The 12,917-nt window shown below is 31.3% G+C and overlaps 2 protein-coding genes across 2 annotated transcripts; both read right to left on the bottom strand.

Moving 5' to 3' along the window:
• Window positions 1-1,387: 1,387 nt before the first annotated feature.
• Window positions 1,388-3,108, bottom strand: LOC107016965 (premnaspirodiene oxygenase-like). Its single transcript, XM_015217266.2, has 2 exons — window positions 2,188-3,108; window positions 1,388-2,097 (listed from the first exon to the last, which is right to left on the bottom strand). The coding sequence occupies exons 1-2, from the start codon at window positions 3,106-3,108 to the stop codon at window positions 1,480-1,482; spliced, it is 1,539 nt and encodes a 512-aa protein (XP_015072752.1). The 3' UTR covers window positions 1,388-1,479.
• Window positions 3,109-4,550: 1,442 nt separating this feature from the next.
• LOC107018015 (protein STAY-GREEN LIKE, chloroplastic) lies at window positions 4,551-8,412 on the bottom strand. Its single transcript, XM_015218349.2, has 5 exons — window positions 8,077-8,412; window positions 6,253-6,429; window positions 5,927-6,085; window positions 5,343-5,489; window positions 4,551-4,957 (listed from the first exon to the last, which is right to left on the bottom strand). Exons 1-5 carry the CDS (start codon window positions 8,239-8,241, stop codon window positions 4,838-4,840), a joined length of 768 nt encoding a protein of 255 aa, XP_015073835.1. The 5' UTR covers window positions 8,242-8,412; the 3' UTR covers window positions 4,551-4,837.
• Window positions 8,413-12,917: the final 4,505 nt, after the last annotated feature.

Raw genomic sequence — 12,917 nt, 5'->3', positions numbered from 1 at the left:
TAGGCATCAAAAAAAAATATTCTATTTAAGACCTAAGCATTCACAGAAAAGGAGTCCGAAGCCTAAACGGTATAAAATATTGACAAAAATTCCAAAACGGTATATAAAATTTTATATTAACCAAAACGGTGAAATCAGCGATTTCCTCTACCGGAAAAAGCAAAATCGCTGCTACTGCAGCGATTTTGCAAAATATAATTTTTTTTTTAAAAAAAAATTCAAATCGCTACCTAGGCAGCGATTTTCAATTTCTTTTTTCATTTTCTCTTAGCAGCGATTTTCTTCAAAAAATTTTTTTCTAAAATGGAAATCGCTGCCTAGGCAGCGATTTTCTAAAAAAAAAATTATTTTTTAAAAAAATTTGAAAATCGCAGCCTAGGTAGCGATTTAAAATTTTTTTTAAAAAAAATCACATTTTGCAAAATCGCTGCATTAGCAGCGATTTTGCTTTTTTCGGTGAAGAAAATCGCTGTTATTTCAACGATTTTGCCATTTTGGTTAATATAAAATTTTATGTATCACTTTAAAATTTTTATTAATATTTTATACCCTTTATGCTCCGGACTTCACGGAAAAGTATCAACTAAGTGAAAAGGAGTCTTTTCTTTTCTTTCTTTCCTTATACTAAATCTGAAAAAAAAAAAACTTAAAATCTAATTCTTATTTTATTAAAAAAAAGTTACCCAATTCAAAATACATTTCTTTAAAAAATAATTTATGCACAAAGAAGAATCGAAAAAAATTATTAACTACAATAAATATTGAGCATAGAGTATCTGTTTATCCTCTTACTTAAAAATTATGCATTGTCTTAAATGCACACCAATCTGGACAAAATACATAAACCTACAAATGTTCAGTTATTTCTGTTTTATTTTTGACATAATATAAAAATATCTTTTAATTTGGCTCTATACTCTGTGTTTTTAGGCGTGTACAAGTAGATACATAAATTTGAACAAAATCAAACAAATAGGCGCAGATATTTACATGGCATAATGCATATAGAACGCCATATTGGATATAAAATTGTCATGTAGGGTGTCACGCAGGACGAATATGTATATATTTCTTCAATTCTATAATAATCTAAATTTATAATGTACATCTAAAATTAAAGAACATAAATGTCATTTCAGATCAAATTAAAAGACACATTTATGTAGATTTTCATTAAAATTGCAGGAAACTTCATAATTCTTTTCATATGAATAATGCTATTTTTCCCCCTTTTCTCGCCAATTCAAATTTAGATCGTGAATATATTCAAACATAGAATCTATAAGGTACTTAAAACAAAATTTACATATTTTTAAAGACTACTAATTAAGAAGTAGTAATATATGAATCATAATAACTAACGATCGATCAAAATATATAACAATACATAAAAAAAAAAAACTCATTTAATTCTTAAAATTCGAAAGACGCTACATAAATAGAAATTATTAGATAACATAAACGTGTAGAAACTAATCACTAAGAGAGATCAAAAGGAGTAGCAATCAAGCAAAGATCATTCTTTCTACTGGCAGCTACTCCTTCTGCTTCAGTCATATCAAAATCATCAACACTAACTCCATCTGGAAGTTTCCAATCGAAGTGATACAACAACTTAGCTAAAGAATGCTCTACAGTAGCTAAACCGGATAACATTCCAGGACACATTCTTCTTCCTGCACCAAACGGAATAAACTCAAAGTTATTTCCTCTAAAGTCAATACTACTATTCTCAAATCTCTCAGGTATAAAGCTTTCAGGATCGTCATGCCAGTATCTAGAATCTCTTCCAATTGCCCACGCGTTCACTATAACTTTGGTTCTGATAGGTATATTGTATCCATCAATTTGTGTTTCTTCTCTACATTCCCTTGGAATTAACAGAGGAGCCGCGGGGTGTAACCTTAGTGTTTCTTTTATCACTAATTTCAAGTACTTCAACTCCTCTGTATCGATATTTGTAAATGACTTCTTTCCTTTTAAAGCTTCTCTTACTTCAAGCTGTGCTTTCGCCATAACACTTGGATTTTTTATCATTTCTGAGAACGCCCAAATAATTGTTGTCGATGATGTTTCAGCTCCTGCCATGAACATTTCCTACACGTGGAAAATTAAAACATCAAATTTTTTCGTAATTCTAGTACTATAACTAATATAGTAAAGGTTATAGTAGGCACTTTAACTTACAAAAATAACTGCTTTGATATTTTGATTTGTGATTGCCATTCCAAATTCCCCACTCTCCATGACTCGTAGTAAAACATCAATCAAATCTTCAGCTCCAGACTCGCAATTACCTTTTTTACCATTTGCTCTGTTTTCGCGATGCTCGTTAATGAGCTTCTCTAAAATCACATCAACTCTTTCATGAGCTTTCAACAACCTAGATTTCATCCCACTGATTCCATGAAGCCATTTATACGAAGGAAACAAATCGGTTAAATCGAAACCTGAAGACAACGAAACACACTCTTTCACCAACATAATCAACTTATCTTGATCATGAACAACTTTTCCAAAAGCTGATCTACAAGTTACAGAACCTGTAAACCAGAAAATTTTATTCGATAGGTTTACTATCGACTCATTAGGTGTAGAATTGATGATAGATGAGACGAGACTTGACATTTCTTCTTGTCGAATTGAGTTAAACGATTTAACCATTTTTGCGCTAAGAAGTTCCAGGACACATATTTTCCGCATATTTCTCCAGTAATCACCATATGGACATAATGCTATGTCCGAATAATTGTAAAAAATAATACTTCCAGTCATACTTTGAGGCCTAGTTGCAAAACGAACATCTTGAGTTTTCATAATTTCTTTTGCCATTTCAGGTGAAGATACAATAATCGCGGAAATTTCTCCTAGTTGTAAGTGTGTTAATGGCCCGTATTTTTGTGATAGGGCTCGGAGAGTGTGATGTGGCAGGCCTCCATGACTCGCTAATTGATGCAAGTTCCCGATAATAGGTAGCTTCCATGGGCCAGGAGGCAATTTTTTGGTTAAGGTTATTGATTTTTTCGATATTTGAAATAGATGGAATATGAAGTAAAGAAATAAAAAGAGTGAAATTAAAAGTGTGAAGGGTAATTGTTGAGTCTCCATTTTTTAGAATGTAGGAAATGGAATATTATTTTATGGGTACATGCTTTTCTTGTTTATATAGAGTAAAAACAAGTTGATTTTATAGTTTTATTACACTATGGACTAAAAAATATTTTATTACTTTTTCTTATTAAATTGATAAGAAAATGTGCACATTATTAATCTCGACAATAATGGTAGCAGAAAGTAACCGCACATCAATCTTGACAATGTATAGAAATCTATTCTCTTTTTTGAATTGGGTACTAGTACTATCGACACATAGTGTCAATAAAAATTTTTTACGATAATATTTATTATCGTAAAAATATTTAATAATAGCTGAATTAATGACATTTGTATTTATGGTCGCTAAACTTTTTATGTTCTAGTGAGATAAACATAGTAAAATTAGGCCAAAATTACATAACTATTCTTGGTAATCCATCAATGAACATATTTTCAATTTGATCCTTCCAGAACTAGAGGGGTTGGATATAAAATGATCTAAATTTGACATTTTATATTAGGAAAATGTAGTATTTTGTTGACTAACAAAATTTTGCAAATCAAGTCAGGATGGCTATGCAATAATAAAATAATATGGTGTTACAATCGACTTGCAACTTGAGGTTTCATTTATTCACATAGTTTGATTATTAGATGTAATTTATAGAGGCGATAAAATTAGCTTATAAAATTATAATTCGTTTAAGTTTGGATTAATTGTGCACCCGTATATTTATTTGTTCAGCCCATCAAAGTATCGGTTGATGTTCAGTCTAAATCGACTCATGAAAAACTTAGTCAAAATAATTTCAGAAAGAGTAGATTTTATTTTATTTAATATATTATATATAGTCATAATAAAGAAAATAATTTTACAAGGTACTGAAAATTTATAAAAGAACAAATAAAGAAATTTAAACTTAGTGAAAGTTGGGCGAGTTAAATTATGACCCGCAGTTTTAATCAATTACTAAGTAGCTATAGCTGATTAAATTGCATTGTTAGTGAATTTTTCTTAATACTGTAAGTGTATAAAACGTAAATATCTGACAGAGAACATAGTAATCACATCTAGCTATAGTGTTGCTTTTCCTTTTGTTTTGCATTCTCATTTTCGTTGTAAGATACACAAATATATAGAAGTGACACTTAACAAAAAAAGCTGCCCAGAAAATTCTGGATATGCCAGAAGGCAATAAGGATGTGAGTTCAATATTCTTCTGTGCTCTATTAATCTGATGATATCAACGATTAAAGGAGAACGCGTATTCTTCTCCTTCATAACCGAGAAAAATATGGTTTTGTACTGTGCTCAAATGTCACTCTGTTGATTTAGTATCGGTCTCACTCACAAACGGAATTTGTTAACTGAGACGGATACTCAAGCAACACAGTGAACAAATCATCCTGAATATAAAGATATTCACAGACCATGTATGGTATGGAGCAGTGAGTAGCATATGGAACAATTGCTGATTGATATGTGTAAGGGAAAATAGTATTTGGTTTTTTACAAGAATTGTCAGTCAAGAGCACATTCGAAAGAATGCAATACATACATGTAAAAGAATCTAATGACCTTGCAAACAATTCTCGTCTTTACAAGTCATCGAAATGTAGGATCCCATGACTCTAATATGTGTTTCAAGAGAGATCCTTCCAAGTGCAAAAAGTAGAATTATTAGGACGAAACGTCCTAAATCTATAAACTCTTTGCAGTCTCTCACCTTAGTGTATTAGCTCAGAGAAGGAAGGTGAAAAGAGCTTGGAAGATTGATTTTGCACTTCCCTGGAATTTCAGAGGTTGAAAATCTTCCTTGCTTGTCGATAACAAACCATTGATATAATCCCCTTGTCTTCCCTGGAAAACATGAATAAGTTGTATAAAAATCTAAAGAATTACTTTGAATATAGTTCTCGATTCAATAGCACTCCCTTGCCCCAATGTTCAGTATGATCATCAAAACAACATTTTCTAAGTCGAGTTCAAGCACCAAGTCTGTTATCTTTCTTTAATAAACCACACATACTAAAACTTGGAAATGATAAAAACATGTGTAGGAAAACCATGATCAAACAAAGACTCGCGAACTGTAAGTTTGGCACACAAAATGGAATAAAAGAGTGGCATTTTATCTAATAAATTCACACGAGAGATTTCATTTTCATTTTTAATCCATGTGCTGAAAGCCTGAATGTTTCTTTAGGACAAACGAGTAAAAGATATTGTTGTAATTACGTGCTACCTTAGCTGCATCTTTTAGAGGACCCCAACATTCTACACGGTTGTACTTCTTCGAGCTAGAATGAAAATAGACTCTAACAGTAGCATTCATTAGTTCTTCATGCTCCTTGAAGAAATCTGAATCCCCATAGAGCACAGCCTCAAGTACCTGGTATTTCAGAAAGGCAAATTAATCACAATCTTAATAGTGTAAGAAAATTGCATATGCTAATTTAGAGGTGCAAACCAAAGTACAGTTCAACAACGGAATGAGAACAAAGTCCTTAAGATCCAGTAAAATGATTCAAGAAGTATCACTTGGACGGGAGATAAACTTTATGAGCAGATTTTATTCAGCCTGTTCAATCCTCTCCGTTCTCTTTAAGAAAGAGTTTTATAACCCCAAAATCAGAATAATGCTTGACAAATGAAATGATTTTTATCAGCGTGACTTGCAGACTTACAAGGTGCAACATAATGCAGCTATGCAAGTCAAATTTCAAATATGGTCCAAAATCGAAGCTTTTCTTCTTTTTTTTCCAAGTCAAAGCATCGTTTTAAATTACACAGAACAGTAAGAGGGGTACAAATATCTTAAGAATTTACCAATGGCAATTCCTTGGAGAATATATGGTATCTGAACTCGGCAGCTAGCTCTTGTAGGGGATTCGGTCCACTCACATAACAGTGGACATCAAGAAACAAATTACCATTCACTTCTGTCCATTCAGCAACCACGTCATCTTTATTATACCACCCTTTCAACTGCCATAGAAAGAAATGGTGCAAGGATTGAACTCAAATTACTAAGTTTCAGTCAGTGGGAAAATCATTTACCATAACAAAGTTCAAAGCCAGAAAAAGAAAATGCAATCCACAGAAGCAGCTTAAGGATAAACACTAACTCATTCAGAAATGCAAAATGACGTTACCTGATCGTATTGGATATTATTTGAGATGGTTAATGTCAGATTAGCAGTAAAATCACAATGGGATAATGTGTACGTCCTTGGCACGATACTTGAGTATGTATCAACTTCTTCTCCTTTTAACAAGACTTCCAGCTTTGAAGCTTCGAATCTTGCTGGAGGACCCAAGAGCCTGACAGCCTAGATATGAAGCAAAATTAGTATTTATTATTATTTAATAAAAAAAGAGCTAAAGAGATTTGAAAAATAGAAGACCAGAGATAATTTTATATTTGGGACATAGTTATCATGATGGATCATTCTTTATTTGAAATTTGCATCAGGGAAGAGATCTATGATCGCCTTTTTGGTCTTTTAAGTCACGGACTATCAAGTCGTATCAGAAATACCGCCTCAGTTGGCACACTCAAAAGTGAAATTTTATAAGGGAGAAGAAGGATGATGATGTTTCCTAAACGTGCCGATGGATATATATAATGAATAATTTGAAACAAAACGATCTCCAATGATTTTTTGCCAGAAAGAAATAGTTGCCCAGCCTTTGCTTTGCTTTAAAGTCTATATTCTGCAGGATAGCTAGCTAGTTGGAAATTTATTCCACGTAAAGCAACTGTGACCATTCAAAAAATGATCCATCTTTTTATGATGTTTAGGTCTTGCTTTCAGTAAGTTACACTAACTTCTCGAGCTCAGGATTCCACAGATCAAAACTTCTGGACAAAGCCAAGCCTTTACACTGAAAACCGTTAATCGGTTACAATGTAACAAACCAGCTCTAAATATTTGCTAGAGTCAGCAGATTGATCAAATAGGCAACAAACAAAAGTTAGCACCCATAAGTTACTTGCATTTGTTAAACAATGTACTGAAAAAGAACCATTAGTTTTGCTTTCTTTCAATGACAATCATTTCAAAATCTACTCATCGAAGCATCATTTGAAAATCAAACTTCCAAAATACTAGCAGAATGCTCCATTCTCCTCATATGTTAAATCCAAAACTATATTTCCTAAAAATACATACCTGCCAATTCCCAGCCCCGGAAAAAGGAGGAAAAAGTAATATAAACACGACTACTTGAGGGGGAAAAGGGAACAATTCCTCCATGTCATGAAGAAATCCACATTTGCCAATCATAGATTACTAAAATGGGATGTTCTACGGTGCACACTTATCCAAGAAATCGACAAAGCAAGTGTGCTCAAATAGCAATAGGTAATAAAAGATTACAAAGCAAATTGTACAAGTTCCTCAATTTACTGTTCAGTTTACTCTGCCAAGAAGCAATAACTCCTAAACATCTAACAAATCATTACAAAACGGTATCAACCAATAATCAGGGTTGTCCCAACTATAAGGCCACTAAAGCAATCCCTATTTTATTTGACCTTTCCATTAGTAGATCTCCAGTTGAAAAAACAATGGACTCCACATATCCAAGTTTAACCCCTCCACTTTCCACTATGTTTCAATATTAACCCAAGATTGTAACTAGCGAATCAATGTATGAAAAATTAAGTCTTTTCTTAGCATGATATTTGTAAAATTAGGTCTTAGGCCTAAGTCACACCTCAAAAGCTAGCTCAAAGGAAGGAGGATTGTCAAGCCTCGATATGGGATGAGACTTTTCAGGTGCGTGGGCAATTTTGATTATGGATATCCTAACCTCGGATGAGACGGCCCTGCTCAGATATCATTTAAAATTAGGTCTAAGGCTAACTCGCACCCAAAAAAATAGCCCAAAGTAGATATTGTTCAAGCCTAGTCCAGCGTCTCATTAATCACCGATACGAGACCAGAAATTTAAAAGAGAGAAGTCATATTTACCTGGAATACAAGTGTGTTGTAAGGGGGTTTTCTTCCACTAAAAGAAGAAAGAAGAACAGCGGGTGTAGTTGAATGCTTAAGTTGACAATTATGAATGTAAGAAGATGTCAAAGAAGAAGAAGAAGATGGAGAAGAAGGAGCAAAGCGAGTGGCCATGGACTGCATGACAAATTCATCCTCTCTTCTTCTCTCTATTTTCTATCCATTTCAACATTTCACAACCATTTATTTTTCTCTTTCAACAATGTTTAAATTGTGTCTTTGTTGTATATGTTTGTGACACACAGACTATTGAGAGAGAAATGAACAAGATTTGTGGATATGAAAAATAAGTAACAAAAATAGAACTTTTTTTTAACAAAAAATATTTTAAGAGTAAAGAGGCCCTACAATATCCTATTACAATTACATGGACCAATAGTTTATTTACATTTGTCTATAACTCTCATCCTTGAAAACATCATACCCTTACATCACTTTTTTTTTTCTTTTTCAATGGAATAAATTAATTAGTATTGGTTATAGTTACAATTTCTTTTAGGAAAAATCCTTTTGAATTATGATAATTATACAAAACAAACATCATATTCTGTTATTTTTAACAAGTAAATCCCATCGTTTTGTATAACTATCATTGTAGGGATAATTATACAAAACAAACATCAACCCTCTAATTATCTAACATAGATATACTTTAAATTTTATAGCAATTTATTTTTAAAAAATCTTGTTGCTTCTACCATCTCTTTCTCTTATTTCTCTCTTTACATTGTTGGATTTAAACGAAAAATATTTTATCACGAACACTTGTAGAAAATTATCTGATGTATATCCTCAAAATTAACAAACTCTTTATAACATAAAACTAGAGCATAAAAAGTAACAAAAAAGTGTACCCTTCAGGGTGGCCCAATGATTAAGACTTGGGACTTTCATGTTGGAGGTCTCAAGTTCGAAATCCCTTGTCAAAGAAAGCTAGGAATTGCCTTCTAAATTGAGCTCGTCGCAGTGGACTTGTCTACTGTGGATTGCCTCTACTTGGTTACGTTTGTGATATCTCTCTATAATCTGCAAGGAAGATTAGTATTCTTGCTTTATATCTCTCCACACTTGTCACAAAAAGGATTAGAGTATATAATAAATTAGGAAAATTACATGATTAAGCAAATATATATTAGTTAATTATGATAGCTATAGTTTTAATTAACTATCACTCGCGAGTAATATTCAGTGATAGTTATATGGGCTGGGTTTTGAGTTTGTATGATTCGAAATTTTGTATAATATAGCTTGTATGAATTTTGTATATGGAATTTGTATAATATAATTTGTATAACTGTTAAAGTTCAGACGTTTGTGTCTGTAAAAAAATGTTATTTTGAGTTTATACAAAAATAGTTCAATTATACAAATGTACCCGCGAAGCATACAAACGAGGCAGCTTAATGTAGCTACAACCAAAAATATGTAAACTATAGCTATGAAACATAATTAAATTTATTATAAACACTATTTGCGAAACTTGTCCCCCAATAAATAAGATTAAAGCATGAACTTGGGTCACTGCCCAGGTTCTTTCAAGAAAGTGTCTTTGGGTTGTCACTGTACGCTGTTCTTGCTAGTTTCTTGGGCTTTGGCCCAATTATTCTTCCATCTGTTCATTTGGACTTTGATGTTATTGGAGATAATGACATATATATACAACTATTAAGAAAAATTAGCAACAGACAGTCCCTAATTAAATAGCATTAAATAGCCCAAAAAATAAGGAGCATAAAATAGCCCATATTAATGAACCTGCGGAAACTAATAGGTTTTTCTTTTAATTATGCAACTAATCGCCACTCTCACACAACATTAAAAGCGGAACGTGGAAAATCATAAAACTCCCCAAATAAAAAGCAATTCAACATCCATAAAACTCATAAAACTTCATGTACTTAATACAAAACAAAAGAATCAACGACATACTACCACAAAATTTCAACAAATAAATGACGTCTTTGATAGTTTTGATTCATCATAGCGGAGAATATGATAGCACAAATAACTTTGTGAATTATTCCATGGATGGAGTGGTTATTACAACAAACATTGATTTCAACGGATTCACGGGCTTGATTTCAAGTCATCTAAATGTCGATACTTTCTTGAATTCTTCTGATTTTCATTATAAGATTGATGAAAATTATGTACCAATGTGTATACGAAACACTATGGGATTACAAGTGTACATCGAATTGAAAAAAGATTCAGGAAACTTCAAAGAGTATCCATTGTGTATAACTTGGAAAACTATAGATATTCATCATACACTTTTGGAGAAAAATATGAGATCAATATCCAAATAATACCTCATAGTAACACTAACGCAGATAATTTTGAGTGTACTTGAATATAATGATATGGCTGCTCGAGAGATAATAATTTTTCAACAATGCAATATTATTGAAAGTGATGCTGCTAATGTACCGTTAGAAGGTCAACTATATAAGGGTAAGAAGATTTTGAAGTCTGTCATTTAAAATTATGCAATTCGAAAGAAATTTCAATTTAAAGTGAATAGATTAAGTGCATTAAGGTGTTATTCAATTAATATAAGTAGAATATGAATCTATGTTATCTACTATAATGTATACCTTTTCAAAAATGGTATACTTCATTAATCCAATCACTTATAAATTTAAGCAGATGACTTAAATTATGTATTATCAAAAGATATGAATTTTATCTCGCTATTGAATATTCATGCATACAATGCATTAATGTATACATATTTGTGTATTCATTCATTCGAGAAATTGAACAGGAAATAAATTATCGTTTATCATGACTGGGTTTTTTTCACTGGAATGAACATTCATACATACATTGCATTCATGTATACATATTTATTTATTCATTCACTAAAACTTTGTATACAATTTAGATACTTCCTTCAGTGTGTAAATAGGGATTGCACTTGAAAAATAAAATGTTCAGCATTGCACAAGTCAAAAGTTTTCAAAGTGAGACGATTCATTGCTACCTCAACTATTGTTGGAAGAGAAATACAATAAAAATATCATGATCCAAAAGCTGTATACAATGCAAGAGAGATAATTGTTGATATGAACAAACAATTTGGACTTGAGTTAACATAGTGGAAAGCAAATCGAGCAAATGTTACCTCATGAGAAAAGAATTGGTTCAAAATAGATTGGATAAGTTTTATGTTGACATAAAGGGTAGCCGTTTGTGCTTTGGCATTGAAGAGTTTGCTGCTGTGACAGGATTAAAAATGTGACTTGTATTTCTTCACTTGACTCAAGAAAGTTTCAAAACATCTAGTATTCAGTAAAAAAAAATTATCATAATTAACAACTACATATATTTATGTTTTAAACAAATCATAAATATACCTTTAAAAAATAACAAATATTAAAAATTGAGTTTTCACCATCCCCAGGAATTAGGATACGAGATGCTATATCATCGTATAATTAAAAAAGTACGTAATTAGATTTTGATTATCATTGTTTAATATTTATACGTACACACAAGAAATAGCTAGCTATTAAGATGATGCAGAAGGTATAGGTGATTATTGCTTAATTTGATTTACAGACGTGATAATATTTTTTTTTTATTCAATGGTCATCTTTTATATATATTATTTTTAAAAAAATATATTTTTAGACTCTTTAGGAAGATTAACATGATTTCCCACAAAAATAAAGGCGGCAATCCAGTATGGTTGAAATAACCTTATACTCCCTCTTCTGGATTATCTTACCATATCTTGGAAATAAATAATTATTATTTTAAAAAATTTAAATTAAATATTCAATTTTCATAGTAATTAATTATTTTTGAAAATAAATTTATCCTATTCTGAGAGGTAATTCATTTACTCCAATTCAACAATCAAAGTATTTTTGGTTAAGATTGAGTGCATATTGACAGGGGCAATTATCAAGTTATTAACTAATCAAAACGTTTTTCATAACTTAACTGACTCTCAGCGATGCTGATCACTTTCTTAAAACTTATTCATAGGCATTTTTCATTAGTTAGACTTCACAAAGGGCGGTGAATTCAGGATCGGAATCGAATAATTAGTAAAGTATGATCCCTTTCGAAAGAAACCATAAAAGCTGCTATCATTTTGATCTTTACAAAAGAAGGCTAGATCAAGACAGATAAAAGTATTAGGCTTCAATTGATGTCATTTTCTTATTTAGAAACTCTAACAATCACTTATTTCAACTGGACACATGAATAGTGATCACATGAATAGTGTTTATATTAGACATATTTTGTTTAAATTTTTTTAAAGAAAAATTATGCGTGATTTCAAGTGTTACTGTGTTGATAAGTTAATAGTATAAAAAAATATCATCTACATTTATTAAACATATCATCTTTAATTAAATTATTAATTATTATTTTACAACTTATTGTGATTAATTTATATAATTAACAAATGTAACATTCTTAAAAGTGATCGATTTATATTATTAACGAATGTAACACATCATAAATGCTCAACTGAAATAATCCATAATTGAAGTAACTTAGAGTGTGTTTGGTATGAAGGAAAACATTTTCTGGAAAATGTTTTCCAATTTTCTCATGTTTGGTTGGGACAAAAGTTTTGGAAAATGTTTTCCAAATCAACTCATTTTCCTCAAAATTAAGGAAAATGACTTCCCTTCAAAAATTAAAGAAAACATTTTCCAAAGCTTTCCTCCAATTTCAAATTACATTTTTTTTGGGAAAACAAACATTAATTTTTTTTAAAAATATTTTCAATTTCAAAATTTTATTTTTTCACCCGATCTTTGACCACCCTCCCCCCC

The sequence above is a fragment of the Solanum pennellii genome, chromosome 4, assembly GCF_001406875.1.
Source record: "Solanum pennellii chromosome 4, SPENNV200".
Taxonomy (NCBI): domain Eukaryota; kingdom Viridiplantae; phylum Streptophyta; class Magnoliopsida; order Solanales; family Solanaceae; genus Solanum; species Solanum pennellii.
This window is presented reverse-complemented; position numbering and strand designations above follow the sequence as displayed.